Source organism: Pelodiscus sinensis, chromosome 9, assembly GCF_052426305.1.
Source record: "Pelodiscus sinensis isolate ZL-2025 chromosome 9, ASM5242630v1, whole genome shotgun sequence".
Classification (NCBI taxonomy): domain Eukaryota; kingdom Metazoa; phylum Chordata; order Testudines; family Trionychidae; genus Pelodiscus; species Pelodiscus sinensis.
In genome coordinates, this window is record NC_143060.1 from 32814708 (window position 1) to 32832554 (window position 17847).

At 38.9% G+C, this 17847-nt stretch overlaps 1 protein-coding gene across 12 annotated transcripts in view; it reads right to left on the reverse strand.

Annotated features, from left to right (window-relative positions):
- Positions 1-13643: 13643 nt before the first annotated feature.
- Positions 13644-17847, reverse strand: part of ODF2L (outer dense fiber of sperm tails 2 like) — a 54372-nt gene continuing 50168 nt past the window's right edge. For all 12 annotated transcript variants that reach the window (XM_075936398.2, XM_075936392.2, XM_089780492.1 and 9 more), the window contains one exon: positions 13644-14621. In XM_075936398.2, coding sequence (XP_075792513.2) covers positions 14493-14621 — 129 coding nt within the window. In that variant the 3' untranslated portion in view covers positions 13644-14492. The remainder of the gene's footprint in view (positions 14622-17847) is intronic.

Below are 17847 nucleotides of genomic sequence, written 5' to 3' on the forward strand. Positions count from 1 at the left end.
AGCATGATTGAGAAACTTATTTATGTCTCTTGGCCTTTCTGGCTTGGGGACTACATTCTACCAGCTCACAAACTTAATGAGCTGGTACATTTTCATGCCCACCATCTTATGCTCCAGAATTTAAACTATCATTTAAAAAAGCAGTTTTAATCCTTGTTGTTGCAAAAATAAGCCTCAAAATGTAAATTGAATAACCAAAGCAGTGTAGCCCATGTGAGTAATTGTGCAATCGCTATGTCTACACAGCAGCATTATTTCAGACTAACTGATGTTATTTCAAAATAAAATAGTGCATGTCTACATAGCAAACCATTATTTTGGAATTATGGTGAGCTGGATGATTTAATAGAATCATAGAACACTACAACTGGAAGAGACTTTGAGAGGTCATCAGGTCCAGTCCTCTACCCTCATGGCAGGACCCAGTATTGTCTAGACTTCTTACTCTGACTTCTGTAACCCTCATTTCATGAGGAATAAAGGAAGTTGAAGGAAGAGTGACAGCTGAAGTTGAGTAGCTTAATTTGAATTTTGCCCTGCTATGTAGATGTGCCCATAGTGGCTGACTCATCTCTACACTGGTCTTTCATTCTCTTTGCATTCACCTCTACAACCTGATGATAACACAACTCATTGGGAACGGATGCTTCTGGTCATGCTCCTTGAAAAAGCTTAAGTTGGAAATTTAAGTTTCAAGGCCTCTTTACCCTTCAGCACTTGCACTTAGAAAATGCAGGGATCTTTTCTCTATGGGAAGATCTGTGAAATTTCCCTTACAAAAGTAATCTAAATAAAAAGATGTATTAAGAATAGAAACTGGAACTAAACTAGATGAGGTGCTTACACCTTAGTTACAGAGAGAAGTGACTTGAAAGCAGTTCCTATCTTCTGAACATCTTTGTTTACTTTTTGCATCACACTGCTGTCTACAGAAATGCTGCGTCTTTTCTCAAGACTTCCAAATCGAGCCCAACCTGATCCAGGTCTACTCCTCTACCTTCCTAACCAGTTTTCTCCAGTTATCTATGCACACAATAAAGTTTGGTAAATGTTGGTTAAATGCATATGATCCACTTAGGAAAAGAAACTCCTTAACTATAATTAATGGTTGCCTTTCAAAGGTTTACAGTCTAGCTGAGATTTTACTTTCACTGGCTACCACCATTTTTGGTGAAGTCCCATGATAAAATTTCCAAGCAATTTCATATATCTTTTCCTTAATCTATGAATTACAGACAGAGGTTCAGACTTCTGTCACAAAACAGCCAACTCTGAAATCCATGTATGTCAACATAAATGTTAATTTTGTTAGCTATGCCACTGCTGATCTTAGAAGCTCAGCAAAATGTAAGCATTCCACAACAGTGGAAATAGAGGTGCTGCTTGGCAGTATTACATACAAGAGGGTAATGGTTAGCCCAAAAGGAATAAAATAACCTGATATCTTATTTATGTAATTATGATATATTATTATATTTGATTTTGAAACAACTGCAAAACCCCATATCTAAAACCAAAAATATAATCACTATTCACAGTGGCTCAGATCATTATTACAGATGTTATAGGTATTTTCCTTTAATGAGCATATTCAGATGGTAATTTATTTGAAAACTAATCTATATGACTGAATCTGTAAGAAAAGTATATCGTATTTGTCCTGGGCTTGTCAATGGAACAACTTATGTGCTTAAACTTAAGTACAAATATAAGTTACTACAAGTTTGAGGTCCAAATTTGCTACAGCCAAATTGGACTTGACTTAAATATGGCCTCTTCTAGTATACAATAGTTAACTACATAAAGGGGGAGGGGGAGAAAGGAGAATAATCTCAGTGAAAGCATTCATACTGCTTTGGTTCTGTTATATTATATGTTGGCCATATCAAATACAATGCTGTATATCACATTATGAATTAAGAAAAACAAAACCACCCCCATCCCCAAAAAACAAAGTATATTCATGCATTAGGACCATTGTGAAGAAAGTAGAAAAGGTTGGGGTTCCTCTTAATATTATTGAAAATTAACTATAGAAAAAAATAAATTTAAGTAACATATAGCCCCGTATTACAACATACTGTATAATGATTTTTGCAGAGGAAAAATACCTAGCCTGGAAGAACACCCGGTATTCTGAGAATAGTCTGAAATGCCAACCTAGCATTTTTGTTCTTCAAAAGGTCTTCAGTTTTGATAACCAGGCACAACTGTAAAAATGTTAAAAATACATGTTTACTTTAGTAGTTTATAATTCAAAGAGGGCATTTTAGTGGGTGGGGCTCTAAATTGGCAAGTGGATTCCTGCCTCTGCTGAGTAAACTGCCTCTCTGCAAGGATCTTAACTAAGAATAGACGTGGTCACAGTGATAATTAAAAAAGGGCTTGGCCTGAAAGAAGTTTTGATGCGGAATGATTAAAGTAACAGAGGTGGTTGTTGAGTGTATAAAAATGACACTAAAAATTACATGGTATAAATTACCTTCAAAGGGTTATATCAAGATGAAAAGACACAAAGTGTAATTGATAGGCCATCGTTTCAAATTTTAGCAGAGCCGCTGAAAGAATCAGGGGCATTTGAAGTATTTATACTAGCAGTAATTCAGAAGAAAAAGATAACTTGCACTGTTAGAAGATGTGGTGTGACTGTGGGAAGGTATACACAACTAAAGGTATTTTTTTATATCACTTTTCAAATGATCAAGGTAGGTCATAGATTAACATGCTGTGTTAATTGCTTTGCATCTGGTATTTGGGAGGCAGAAGACCAGGGAGGCTGATGGGGGAGCAGGCAGACTAAGTGGCACAGCCGGTTGGAGCGGTGGACCTTGAGGCAGAGGAGGTGGAAGGAAGAGCACAGCCAATGGTGGCCTAAGACATACGTAGAATAAGGCACTTACTAAATTTGGAGCACCACTGGTGCCTCACACAGCTGCATATGCTATGTTTACTTTATGAGTAAGTCTGTAATGAGTCTAGGACAGCAACAGGCCTACCCTCTGACCCAGAAGAGGAAGGGCCCTCTAAGACCCCATGGTGGGCAGGTCTAGCCTCACCTACTCCCACCCACAGGAGGCAGAAAGGCAGGACTATGAGTATCAGAGCTCAGTTGGAGCCTGATGACTGAACAGGCCAGATACTTGGTCCCAGCAGGGAAGGGTCCAATTGTGCTGCACCCACTGGGTTGGGCTGCCAGCAATCCTACTGGCCCCTGATGACTGGTCCAGGCCGCTGAGACCACTGCCACAGCCCAAAGACTTGCTGAGAACTCCGGGACCCTCGCTGGGCCCCGATGACTGGACTGGTCCACTTGGGCCTCTGCCTGAGCTGGAACCGATGGACATGCTGCCGGCTAGGGTTGCCAGATGGTTGAAACAAAAATACCAAACACCCTCTCCTTCCCCCTCCCAAAATAACCACCAGGAAAAAATTCTGTTGAAGGAAAAAAAAGGCGGAGGGGGTGGAGAGACCAAAGTTGCTGAGCAAAAAAAATTAAAATAAAACAGCATTAAAACAGCATGTTCTTCTTTAAGAGTTAGTGCAGGGATAGGAACAGGGGAGAAGTTGAGCACTAAGACCCAGGGGAAAACTTCCCCTTGGTCAGTAGCCCTTTTGTGCCCGCAGCCTTGCAGAACCAGGTAAGCATGGGGGCTGTTGTCGGGAGGCTGGGGATATTGGGAGCTGGGGGGGGGGGCAGGTGCTGACTGATTATAGGGTTGCCAGGTGCCCGGCATTTTCGCCTCCTGGCTGGGGGGGGGGGGGGGAAATCAGAAAATACTGGACATCTTAGGTGAATTATTTTATCGGACAGGTGGTGAAAATACCGGACTGTCCGGGTGAATACTAGACATCTGGCAACCCTACTGCCAGCACCTCCCTTCCCAGCTGACCCTGAGGAGCATCACCTGAGCCAGATATAGGTCCCCAGGGGAGCAGAGCCCGGGATGGCTGAGGAGATGGAGATCGGGTGGGCAGTGCATTGTGGCTTGGATCCCTGCGGACCCACAGACCTGGTCAGCATGTTGCAATCCAGATCCCTGCTGACCCAGTGGATGCCGCACTGCCACTGTCAGGGCCCTGGGCTGGAACACCTGTGCCCCCCTGCACCATCCTTCCCCTCGGGCAGCAGGCTTCCCCGGGGGGGGGGGGGGGGGGACAAACCTCTGCACTTGTTGGCTCTCCACCAGTGAAGAGACCTGAACCCTGCCTGGCTGGGACCCAGCTGAAGCTTTAAACTGTTGTTGAATGGCTGTGTTAAACGTTTGTCTGCCTGCCCCATCCTAACCCAGGGCTGGGCTTTATAAACTGCTTGCCCAGGCAGCACCCCAGACTGGGCCCTTCCTTGTTATCTGCAGCTCTGCCTGAACGGAAGGCTGGGCCTTATAAACTGCCTACTGGGAGGCTTGAGTTGCTGACTAGTTAAACTGCTTATTTGGTGCCTCCTCTGATCAAGGATATGGCCTTTGTAAACTGTTGCTTGGCCTGCATGCAATTGCTGTCTAGGCAATCAGAGTGTCCTCCTCCCCTCCTGCTGACGTGGTCCCTTTACAAGTCACTATATAGAATTTTAGTTTGTACCAATTTCACTACTGCTTTTTTTTTTTTATGTAGCCTGTGGTAAAATTAGGTGTCACTGGTTTCAACTCACTCCCCCCCCTCCAGTACCTCCTGCCAATCATGCTGGCAATTAGCTTTATCAAACTCCCTACCCCCTCTTCTGAGGGAGCAGCAACTCATTGTCTTATCACTCACCACTGCAGTCCTCAGTCTAGTCTCACACTCCACTGTCAAACTGCAGTATATCCTGGACACCTTCATCACTGGCAAGTGTAGGGGTAGAGGGAGTCCAGCCCTGCCTACTATTGTGGGTCCCAACCCAGGAACCCTGGCTGCATCTTACTGTTCCTCCTCAAACCCTAACATCATCTGCTTCCCTGGACCACTTCCCCATAGGCCCACCACCTTTGGCTCTTGCCCCAAGCTTTCTTCTCTCAGGGCCATGAGCCTGCCAGATGTAGCAAGGCCATTCCTAGTGCTAGCTGTGCAGCCCTCTAGAAAAACAACTTTTCCCCTCAGGCTCCTTGCAACAAGCTCCCTTTCCTTCTCTGAGGTGGCCCTTATATCAGGGTCAGCTGTGTCCTAATTACCTGCAGTCCCACCTGTGGCCCAACTCAGCCTCTTTAGACCCTTGTATGGCCAGTGTGGGGCAGTTGTCCCATTACACTAGGCAAATATCTACATGCATTGATACATAAGAACGGTCAGACCAATAGTCCATCTAGCCCAGTATCCTGTCTGCTGACAGTGGTCAATACCAGATGCCCCAGAGGGAGGGAACACAACAGGGAATCCTCACATGATCCCTCCCCTATTATCCATTTCCAGACAAACAGAGGCTAGGGACATCATTCCTACCCATGCTGGCTAATAGCCATTGATGGCCCTAACCTCCACAAATTTATCCAGCTCTTTCTTTTTTGAACCCTGTTAAATTCCTAGCTTTCACCACATCCTCTGGCAAGGAGTTCCAGAGGCTGACTTTGTGCTGAGTGAAGAAAATCTTCCTTTTGTTTGTTTTAAACCTGTTGCCTATTAATTTAATTTGGTGACCCCTAGTTCTTATATTGTGGGAATAATTTAAAAACGTTTCCTTATTCACTTTTTACACACCAGTCATGACTTTATAGACCTCTATCATATCCCCCTTAGTCTCCTCTTTTCTAAGCTGAAAAGTCCAATTTTTTTAATTTTTCTTCATATGGGGCCCATTCCAAACCCCTAATATTTTTGTTGCCCTTTTCTGAACCTTTTCCAATGCCAATATATCTTTTTAAGATGAGACAACCACATTTGTACATGGTATTTTAGATGTGAGCGTACCATGGTTTTACAGAGGCAATAAGATATTTTCTGTCTTAGTCTCTATCCTTTTTTTTAATGATTCCTAACATTCTATTTGCTTTTTTGATTGCTGCTATATACTGAATGGATGTTTTCAGAGACCTATCCACAATGACTATAGGAGCTCTCTCTTGAGTAGTTGTAGCCAAATTAGTCCCCATCATATTGTATGTATAGTTGGGATTATTTTTTCCAATGTGCATTACTTTACATTTATCAACATTAAATTTCATTTGCCATTTTGTTGCCCAATCACTGTTTGGTGAGATCTTCTTGAAGCTCTTCACAGTCTTCTTTGGTCTTAACTATCTTGAGCAGGTTAGTATCAACTGCAAATTTTGCAGTTTACTGCTTACTCCATTCTCTAGGTAATTTATAAGTTGAATAGGATTGGTCCTAGGACAAAGCCTGGTATGGACCCCATGAGTTACTTCTCTCCACTCTGAAAACTTACCGTTTATTGCTACCCTTTGTTTCCTGTCTTTTAACCAGTTATCAATTTATGAAAGGACTTTCCCTCTTATTCCATGACAATTAACTTTACTTAAAAGCCTTTGGCAAGGGACCTTCTCAAAGGCTTTCTGGGACTCTAAGTATACTATATCCACTGGCTCCCCCTTGTCCACATGTTTGTTGATCCCCTCAAAGAACTCTAGCAGATTAGTAAGGCATGATTTCCTTTTACAGAAACCATGTTGACTTTCCCCCAACAAATTATGTTCATCTATGTGTCTGACAATTTTATCCCCCCCCCCCCCCCCGGTAGACCTTTGTGTACCTCCTTTCATGGAGAAAGGAGCAGCTGTTTTCTTCCCCATACAGTCATGTTCATTTTCAGTCATGCAACATTACTTCCCCTGCTGAACCTGATCACAACTATTTCAGCTCAGTCTTTGACAATTAAGTTTTTCTTTTACTGGCAATTTTAATTAATCATCTTACCCCTTTACTCCATTCTTTCTTGGCTTCTAACTTCCTTTGCTCCTTCTTATCCTCTTCCTAGCCCAATTTAAGTTAAAAACTAAGTATAACAGTAATTTGTTATTCCCTGAACAATGGAGAAATGAGCCTGTGCCTGATACCTTCCCAAGCATTCTCTCCTTTCTATTGTACTTCCTATGATTATGGAGCGAAAGGCTTCTGAAGGAAAGAGGGTTGTAAATATAATCAAGCTGGGAAAGGGAACTGGGGTGTTTTCTAAAATCAGAGAAATTCCAGATTGTTTGAAATGTTCTCCCTGTTCTAGATTTCCCAACAAAAGATCAGGCACAAATTCGAAGGTGACAAATTGGTGGTATCTTAGCCAGGAAAGATTGTAAGGGGCAAAATGAGACAGATACATGCCATCTAAATTATGCTAGATTCTAGCTGCTTCTCTTGCAATTTCACATTACAAGTAAAAAGAAAGATGGAAAATACCTTTTTAAAGTGGAAAGTCTTTAGGAGGAAGAGGATTTTCCATGGATCTATAACTCTGTGGGGGGCTTCCAGGATAATCAGAAAATATGAGATTGGAGACATTTATCTGCAATGCCCTTGTAGAGAAGTCTCAGTGACAAGTACAGGAAATGTCTTTTCTTTATTCCCTGTGATACAAAATGCAGCAATGAAGATTTAGAAGAAGTTATGGTGAGTTGGACATTAATAGTCCCTCTTCAAACTTGTATGGAGATCCAGATCTTGGTTGCAAGAAAAAAATAATGGACTATGCAAGAGAATTAGGAAGTCTTGAAAACCAGTAACATATCACATCAGGCTGATGACTCAGCTATAAGGAACTCAGGGGAGATCATATGTATTCTATCAAGAAATTCCTTGAGGAGGCAGGTTTACAGAGGGAAGTTATTAAATTTTCTATGATCTCTCTGGAAAGTCTCCCCCAATAGATCTTACAAGAGAATTTATAGCAGCTTTATGGTATGGATAGGAAACAGAGTTAAAAGATCTATCAACCCTAAACTACTAGTAATAGGCTATTTGGCAGACAGGATTAAAGAAGGTAGGGCCTCAAGTAGCCTTAAAACTTATGCTTCTGCTTTAAAATCTGTTTTCCCAGACATTAACAAAACTAAAGCATGTGATATGAGCATCTTGTGCTTCAAATTCTCACTTTCCCAAATACAGTGCAAAATGGGGCACCAGTGCATTACTTTCCCCTCTATCAGAAACCAATAATTGCAAAAATAGTGACAGAGTGCTTGTTACTTTCTTTTGGACTAGCAGACTCAAAACTCCACATGGTTAGAATTTCCATTAATGGACACTGCGTGGATATGTAATTTGACTTTACAGAAGGGGTAAAATGGTACTCCTCTCTCAACTCTACTATGTCTAGATTGTTATAGATAATTCTACACAAAACAGTTTAGGTTTTATTGTGTTAATATATGTACAGAATACTAAGGAAAGACAACTGCTATGAATTACACTGTCCCTTTAACAGGCTGTTTTTCCTCCCAGCTACAGACACCCACCAAACCAGTCTGTCAAGTTGACTAGAGAGAGACATAGGTCCACAGATAACAGATGAACAATCTTTGGATGAAAGTTACCTGTTATGTAAATTAAGAAAAAAATCCCATTCATCACACGGAGTTACTGCTGCAAATACAGAGATTAGAAAACATGGATGTTTCAGTACTATCAAGAGCATAAATTTCTCTAGCCCTGGTTTAGCAAGCCATTTAAGCATGAGACAATATCCCAAGAACACTAATTTGACAACAGGACTACTCACATACTCAAAATTATGTGTATATTAAATACCATGTTGAAACTGTTTGTCAGATATCTCATCTAGAATGCAAAATCCCACAGTATGCAAAAGGAATGGCTTTGTATTAAAAACTCTAATTAAAAGGCTATAGTGAAATATTTTTTATCAGAGAAGCTTCTTAAACAGAATAGTGTAGAACACATCTGCCTCATTTTCTCATTGTTATACAGACAACACAAACTGTTTGTATTCATACACAGCTTAAATCTCTCCATCCCTTCTGCTGGATGAACTCATTTTTTAAAAGGATTTCAAATTGACATGCAGAATGTCTCATCACTTTTGCTACTCCCTGAGCTCAGCAGTAAAAAGGGAAGGTTACCACTTACTGAAGCTCCTACAAAAGAGTACTATAATATACAGATATACACAACCCTGTAAGTACAGTATTGATTAGTTCCTTCTGTTGCTTGACAGTTCTTTTGTAACAATAATCAGAAGTTGAATGCAACCAGCTCTCTCACTTTTGAAGTGATATAACTATACTTGAACCTCTAAAGATTTTTCTGAAGAAAAAATCAAAAGCTTATTTGAAAACTACATTGAGCACTTATGTTAATATTGTCATGGAGTGATGCTAAAAATGAAAACGACAGTAAAATAGTACATATAGCGACATTCTATAAGACCTGTTTGACAGAGATGTACTATATACATATTTAGCATGAAGAACCTACTTCTCTCTAAAGAATGGTGTAGGCTGTATCATTTTCACGTGTCAAATAAAAATATAATTTTAAGGATAAAAGACCAACTCCATTGGTTCAACATAGCTCTAAGGAAATTGGCAGTGTAAAAGGCTTCTTTCCGTACAGTAAAATAAATGTATAAAGAATTAAATTGGTTAAGTACTTAAAATTCTGCTAATATTTTAGCAACATTGTTTGTACTACCAGTTAGAAAATAAAATAAATTGGGTTTTTTCTTCAGAAAAAAAATAAACCCAGTTGAGAAATAAAACAAATAATTATTGGAGCTAGCTGCCCTCTTTCAACAGTGGGGAAAAAACCTAACCACTTCGGGCATCCAAAAAATGACACCATAAGTAGTAAAACACAGCTGTCATTTTAAGAGGGACTTCAGACTCCAAAATGGTCCTGTTAGAATACTCCAGAATTGCAAAAATTAAGTGAATTTTAAAAACATACAGCTTTCATGTAATCAACTGAAAAAACTTGAACAGCAAATGGTCCAGCAGCACTTTAGAGACTAAAATCTGAAGAAGCTGGTTGTGCCCAAGAAAGTTCATGATACCATCTACATTTTTTTTGTTAATCTCTAAGTTGTTTCAGGACCATTTGTTGTTTTAAATTACAGACTAACACGACTCTGAGATTAATAAATTGAGTTGAACCAAATTTACTGAGCCAAGTCTTAAATGTCTTTGTATTTACAGCAACTTATATAGGCAGTTATACTGAATTGCTCAGCTACCAAGTTGATTCTTACAAATTCTGTAAATTAAGCACTATAAATTACAAATAATTTTGCCTGAGTACAGACTATAGGATTCTGTTCACTGGGAAGCAAATAGGAAAGTTACATCTCAGGATGTTAAGTTATATATTTGTAGAACCAGTGATTAGTCATATTGCACACTGAAGGTCTCATCCTGCTTAAGAGAAGAACCAGCAACATTGTTGATAGGTCAGAACCCAGGTGATAAAGCAATGTTGATATGATTTGACTTGTGATATGGTCAAGAGTCTTCTTACAAAAAAAAGTACAAAAAAGTTTTCTTTAGAGCATTGTTGGTGGCTGGACATCATGAGGTTAAGTACAATATATTACACAAGCATGACATCATTTCATTGATATGATTAAATGAAATGAATGCCACTAGCAGTATGAGCAAAAAGCCAATGAAACCGCCTCATAATAAAAAAAAACTACTAATAAAGATAAAATACTTAGATTCTGTAGTGTGAAAATAAAGATCACAATCTGCTGTGTATGCTGAAAAAATGAGGCACAAAGATACAAAGTCAAAAATCTAAGATGTAGGAATGTTAATGGCACCCCATAACTCATGCTTCATAAAGAAATACAACCCTTTTTGTGTTATCTTTTTGAAGCCTGGGATATTCCTTTTCAGTGTGGAGGCAGCTACTGAGCACGCATATGGTGTATGTGACTTAGCAGTATTATCAAATTGAATCTAGCAATCGTTTAAACCACTTGAAAGCAGTATGAGAGCATAATCGAGAACTGCACTGTTTTATTTTCAAAAGAGGGCAGATTTTTGGGAACATTGTTATGGTTGGCAATATACCATATGCACCCCAAACATCTCTGTATACTCTCCATGTGTCCATATTTTCCTGTACATAAAACGTGCATAATTGATCATTATATCCTGTGCGCACTACTTCGGAATCATATAGACTTAATTTCCTGGGCTGTTGTTCCAATGCCTAAAACTGCTTTGGTCTTTGTTGCTCTCATTTGATACTACAAACATGATGTCTAATGTGCTGTCGCTATCACCACACAATTTCTTCTACTGAATATCTGTTTATCCAGATTATTAGTTCAACCATGCAAAAAGTTACTCACTTGCCCAGGATGAGTACTTTTTTGACAGGTAAGCTGTCTACATCAAGTTAGTTGAATATATTTTGTTCCTTTGTGTAGTAAATACGGAGATTGTCTGCAGCCCTCCAGTTCACAATCCTGTAATATCTGAGGCAACATATTTGCAACTTTCTTTTAATACCATGTAACAACTGGAAATAAGGGGGAGGGATGTAGTACCATGTCATCAACCAGCTCTCTGCAAAACACAAAATCCTCCACAGACCACAATTTAAGAACCTCTGATCTATGAGGCATGACTTGCATACATGCCAGTTGACTTTTATGTGTTCAAATTTTCCAAGTGTTCTCTTCTTGTTCCCAGTTCCTTGCGAAGTTATTTTTACAATGCCTTTCTTATTTCTGAATATATAAACTTAATTTATTTTTTCAGTAGTTGAACAGAGATTTAAACAAAGAATTCAGTACTTTTGCTAGTCGATATTGGACTCTGATCTCCCATAATGTATTAATGGGCCTATTATTTCTCTAATATTTCTCCTGGTGTGTGTATAAAATATTATTTTATTTGATTAGCATTAATTCATTCTGGCTTCCAAGTAAATAATACTTAGGCACAGTCAGAGAATCAATTGGTAATTTAATAGCCTCAAATGAACCTCGGTGTTTTCCAGCAGCAACTACCTACAGTAGAAGCATCCAAATGTGTGGGTAAAAAGGATGAATAGCCGCTGTCTCTTACACTTCAATCCTGTAAATACTTTCACAGAATTTACTTTATACAAAAACACATGGTCCACAGACTCAGTCTTGCACAAGCTTAACTTGATGCACATGAAAAATTAAACAATGGATGCAGCGTATGAGTAATTCCATTAGCTTCAACTGGCATAAAGTTAAGTGCACGCATAAGCATTTGCAAGAAAAGGGTGTTAATGATTTCTACAATTTTTTTCTCAGTTTACAAAAATATTTTTTTAACTACCAAACTAGCAACTTCAACCCGATATCTCAGTGGCTTAGTGTTTTCTGAGCAGTGGATTACTGTCAGTCAGCCTGACCCAACTGAGATGTATTCTATTCAGGTGATATTTGAATCAAACAAACTTGCTCTGAAACTGTGTCACCAATTCCACTAATGCATGTAGCCAGTTATGGAAGGTAATGTATAGGTAGGGATTAAGGGAATAATGCAAAAACCTAGAAATCTCAAGCCTATAGGATGTTATCTTAGCAAAATTAACTAAAATCTAAGAGCTAAAGACTTGACATCAGCAACTTACCAGTATATGAACCTATATGATAAAATGTCACAATCCTGTCACAAGATAGAGTGCTGTAACAAGCAAGCTTAGCCAAACTGCTGCCAGGTAACTGCAGCATACCAGTTTATATTGTTTCTGGATATTTTAAAATAAAAATATTGGCACATGTTCAACTGCAAGAATGCTATGGAGATCAGGTGATGTTATATATTAATATGCTTGACGTAGAAGGCCTAGTTACCCATGAGATGAGAGCATAACTAGGAAGTATGGTCAAAGAACAGGCTGAAGCTTCCACTCCTTTTGCGTGATGTACAGCAGGTATTAGCACAACTCACAACAGAAGCTGATACTTGGCTAGTGTACCACAAGGAGATTACGTGGAACCTGCCATGCCTTGGATGACATTTTACCTCCATAGGATCTCCCTGGAAAAGATGATGAGAGCATGCAAGTGCTTTGTGTCATTTCTGTTTTCTTTGCTATGTTGCAATTTGTGGTATTACTGATTGCACTAATAAAACTATTACAAATTTGATTCTGTGGCTGATCTAAAGGTTGCTGAGCTCTCTGGCAGACCATGGCATTTTAGTTGAGAACTCAGAATGATACCTAACTGATAGGTTAGGCAATGTCCAAACCAATTCAAGCCCTATTTCTGAAAGATTATTGCATTACAGTAAAGACAAAAGATTCAGGTTTTTCTAATTTCCTGGATAGCAGAGGATAGATTAAAAGCAATTTATTGGAATTTCTTTAAATAATTTATCAATTAATAAGCTTACACATACTCAAGTAACTTTTATGGTATTTGATTGGTCTGTCCTAGATTTAAAAGTAAATCTTACACTGGATTGATGGTTTTACCGCTCATATCTTGATGTTTCTTCATTCATTATTGTTCAGTATCACTAAACAGGTAAATTCTGAAGTGGTAAGGGAAAATGTTAAACTTAATCAAAATAAAATTTAATGTTAGTTTTTTAATGCAGGCAACCAAAAAAGTGTAATGGAAAGTACTGTGCTTGTGACACAATAATGAAATATATATAAGGAAATTTAAGTAAAGTGTAGCATGTACATGAGCAGCATAATACCGTATATACCATTAGCTTGTTGGCACGGATGCCTAATAGCAAAGAAAAAAGAAAACAGTGATGCACCAATCAATGTTTAATTGCTAGTAGTTTTATAAATTGGCAAAAGAATAGTTATAACATGCTTATAAAACAAAATAAGTAACTTCAATTGTATTTTGTATCTATAAAGAGAACATTTATAGAATATTTAATGTTTACAATTCATATATTGAGATTTTAATATGTTATCTGAACCTGTTATCCTTTAAAAATCATATTACACTTCGGTAAGTATTGCTATAGAAAATCAACTAGGCCCAGTTTATTTTGTTATAGAAAACCAACTGGGCCCAGTTCAGCTAGGTACTTAGGCATGTGGCTTGTTTTAGACATAAGCAACCCCACTGACTTAAAATGAACTACACATTTGCTTAAAATGAGTGATATTCTTAAATACTTTGTTGAACTGGGGCCATTCTCGGGAAGCATGTCACCACACTTAGTTTTCATATAGTAATTTTCATGGACTTTCTTTCAGTTATGTATTACATATTTACAAAATATTAAGAACAGTATTTCTATTACTATCATGGTAGCTGAAGCGCAAATTTAATCTAGCTAGGATCTCTACAGCAACATAAGTACAGTGAATAATAGTAACACATCTTTCATTGAGGAGATGTGCAGTTTTTCCTTTCACTGTTGTTCAGATTAGTTCTGCCATGTAAACATTCAGAACACGATCAGTACATATACATCAAGGTAAGACTCAATTCTGAGAAACTTGGAACAAGAGATTCCCTAGCAGGCCCTAACAACGTAGGATCCAATCCAGTAAAGTGTGTTCAACTTCGACTGACTTCTCTGAATGTTAAGGACACTCAGCATTTCATAAGACTCTACCCTTATTATTTGAAGTATTCTAAATAAAAGAAATCAGCCAAACATTGTTACATAAGAGTTTTTCAAAAATTGTACATAATTCTGGATACTGTGGGTCTGGTTTTCTGATTTTTGTAGATTGTGCTCTAATTCTTTCAAACATACTTGCTGTTGTTTCTCACTCTAAAAAAAAAGAGGAAAAGAGAGTATGTAAGTTAGAAATAAAATATAAAATAAAAATACAAGGCGACTAGTACTCAAACATTATAACCCTGTTCATTATTCCCTAAAATTTAATCAGCTCCGCAAAAACACAAGACTCTCAAAATGACTCTAAAATCTGAAACCTATTCACTATGTCTCCTGAGCCTAAACTGATCTGCTTAAATAACTTCATACTCTTCAAAAAGAGGGCATGAGTCCTGGGATATCTTTTACACAGAAATGGTTTAACTTTTGCATTTCCATTGTTAAAGATTGTGGCACGGTACTTCCAATACACACTCAAAAATCATGTGCTTTTTTAAAAAAATTAATACATCTGTTACCAATCTTTAATATAGCCTGATTTTTGTTGCTTACATCATCTGTGGAAAAACAACACTATTTACTTGTTTATTACATCTGTACATGGTAAGTCACAGATAATGTATTACATAAACACTCATTTTTTGGCTTTCCTTTTATGCCTATCAGTGAGATTTCCGATGTGTGTCTCTTAAAATAAACCATGCAGATTTAATTCTAACATTATACGACAAATCAGGTTAAAGTGAACATTAAAAAATTACCTTCTTGAGCCCTTCCATTTCCAGCATCATGGAACAATATGAATTTTATTTTTGATTTCCATAAAGTATTCCCAGTTTTATGAATACATAACCGCAGAAGGTGAACAATGTACATGTCTTGTGTTTGTTCAGAATAAGTCTCCCCTCAAGCATAAATAATTCTCCTTTTATATTTATTTTAAACTGGCAGCCTAAAATACTTCTAGAATGGAAACCACTGAAAAGTAGACTACATACCTACAGTTACAACAGTTTTGGAGAGATTTTGCTGAAAAATAATAGCAATGACTTGTAGTTCTTATCTAGAAACTTTCAGCCCCAGGTGGGAGAGATGGAAGTCAAGTTGCAAGAGAAAATAACATGCATTGAAAAGTCTGACTCAAATTATTCTATAAAGCTAAGTGAGTTGTAATAAATTAATACTTTTGAGGCCTATGTTCCCATTGACCTGAATGTCAGAACTCTCACTGGTTTCAGCCGAAGCAGAATCAGGCACACAAAATGAACAAGCATGTCTCATGGATAGATTTTCAGAGGTACCTTTCAAAATTAAAAAAGGGGACAAGAACACCCTGGCCAAAACAGAAATGCTGGAGAAGAGTGGAGTGTAGAGGAGGAAGGCTGAATGCTGATAATGTTGGAAATTGTAAAAATTGTAAAAATTCAGAGCTCCTGAATTAGGGAAGTAACAGTCTAGTCAATTAACCAATAAGCAAAAGGCAAACAATACATTTTTTTAGCAGCTTGGCCAGCAGCCTGGTTCAGTTCTGGATTGCACCGGGTCCGGGACCTACCCTTGCTGCGGCTTTGCATTTAATGTGAATTAGGAGCCAGGTGGGCAGTTAGCCTGGTTCAGTTCTGGCTTGCACCAGATCGGGGAGCTCAGATTGCATTCTCCCCCCTAGAGAGGGGCTGCTGCCACCCCATACTGCTGCCTCTGTATCAGAGGCAGCAGTGCAGTGTGACAGGCATCCAGTCCATGAGGGGAGCTAGTTTTTAAACTGGCTTCCCTTGAGGACCAGCTCCCACCTGGTACCCCACGCTGCTGCCTTTGATACAGAGGCAGCAGCGCAGGATAGCAGGGTGCTCCTTGGGAGTGGGGCTGGAGCGCACTGGCTGCCGGCCCCACCCCTGGAGACTACAGAATAGTCAAATAACCTATAAGAATTCATGAGGTTAATCGACTATTCAATTACCCAATATTTAACATTCCTATCCTAAATATCCTCATTTGAAGCAGTAGCAAAGGAAACTCTTATCTTCCTTGTTAATCCTCAGGTAGGGGGCTGAAATCTGTGATCCTCTCCCAAAGTGGATGCTTGCCCTATGCTGGGGAGTGATACCTTTTCTCAGTCAGGAGGTTCCCCTGGAATTATTTCACTAATGTGGGGGACTACGCTCTTTTCCAGCCTCAAAGTGGCACAGGCATAACCCTGTGCCTTCGCACTTGGCTGTATAAATATCCCATGCCCTTCAGAACCTTTGGCAGTATGGTTCCAACATTGTTGCCACGGTCTTCCCACAGGAAAGTGCCCCCAGGACTCTTCCACAAATAAGGATTCCAAACTGCAGAATGGGAACATGGGTAAATTAAGATCCAATATTACAAGATATAAGCGCCTTCTGTTTCTAATAAGGACATATGTTACACAGCACAAAGTAATCAAGCCAGGCACTAGGAAGCTGAATGCTTGTTTTTCCTGAGTAAAGACAGAGAGCTGCATGACCCTTTCATTTCAGTAGGTAAAGAGACTAGAGTCCAGCAGATCCTACCCTCTGGGACATAAAATGACATTGCTCCATCTTTTCTCTATCCCTCAGAAATTCCCGTTGTAAAAGCTGGAGATCTGAGTTGAGTGTGTTGGAAGTGTACAGCACCCTTGGTGATAAAGCCTGAACGTTTGCCGATTCAGCATTAATTTCTTGCCAAAATCCTATATATTTTCAGGATGTCTGATGCAACTTCTGCAGCTGCCCCTATAAATCATGCCCCCTTCCCAGCTGTAGATCTTTGACTCCTGTAGAAGGGATCAGAGAGGAGCAGTATGATCCCATTCCAAGACTGATACTGTCAGATTTCACCTACTCTATCCACTCCAGGCAAAGGAGTCAATATAGCTCTCAATTCTTCCTCAGTGACATTAACTTCATTGGCTAACCTGACCAATGCCTGGTATAGTTATTTGAACCATGTACTGAATACCGAGGGCAGGAAGGATACACAACAAGATAACACAAAGTAAATGGGAACAAAAATATAAAGCAATAGGAAAACTATGCATTGCTTCATACAATTTTTTTTTCTGGACAAAAGCCCATAAACAAAGGAAAATTAAACAACAAAGTTATTTGAAATGTTAAGCATTCCCATATTCTAGAGAAATAAAAATAATAAAAAACGTATTGCTAAAAGAATAAGGGACAGAGGAGTCATTTTCTAGCATAATAAACAGATTTTATATACAAAGGAAAAAACAAAAGTATCACAGAGACAACACAGTTAGGAAAAAAGCCAGTATTCTAAGAGTTTAAGATGTGGCAAACAGGGAATCCCGATTATCAGATCTAACTGGAACCAGGGCCAAATTGAATAATCAGGAGAATAGGTGGGGCTCTGG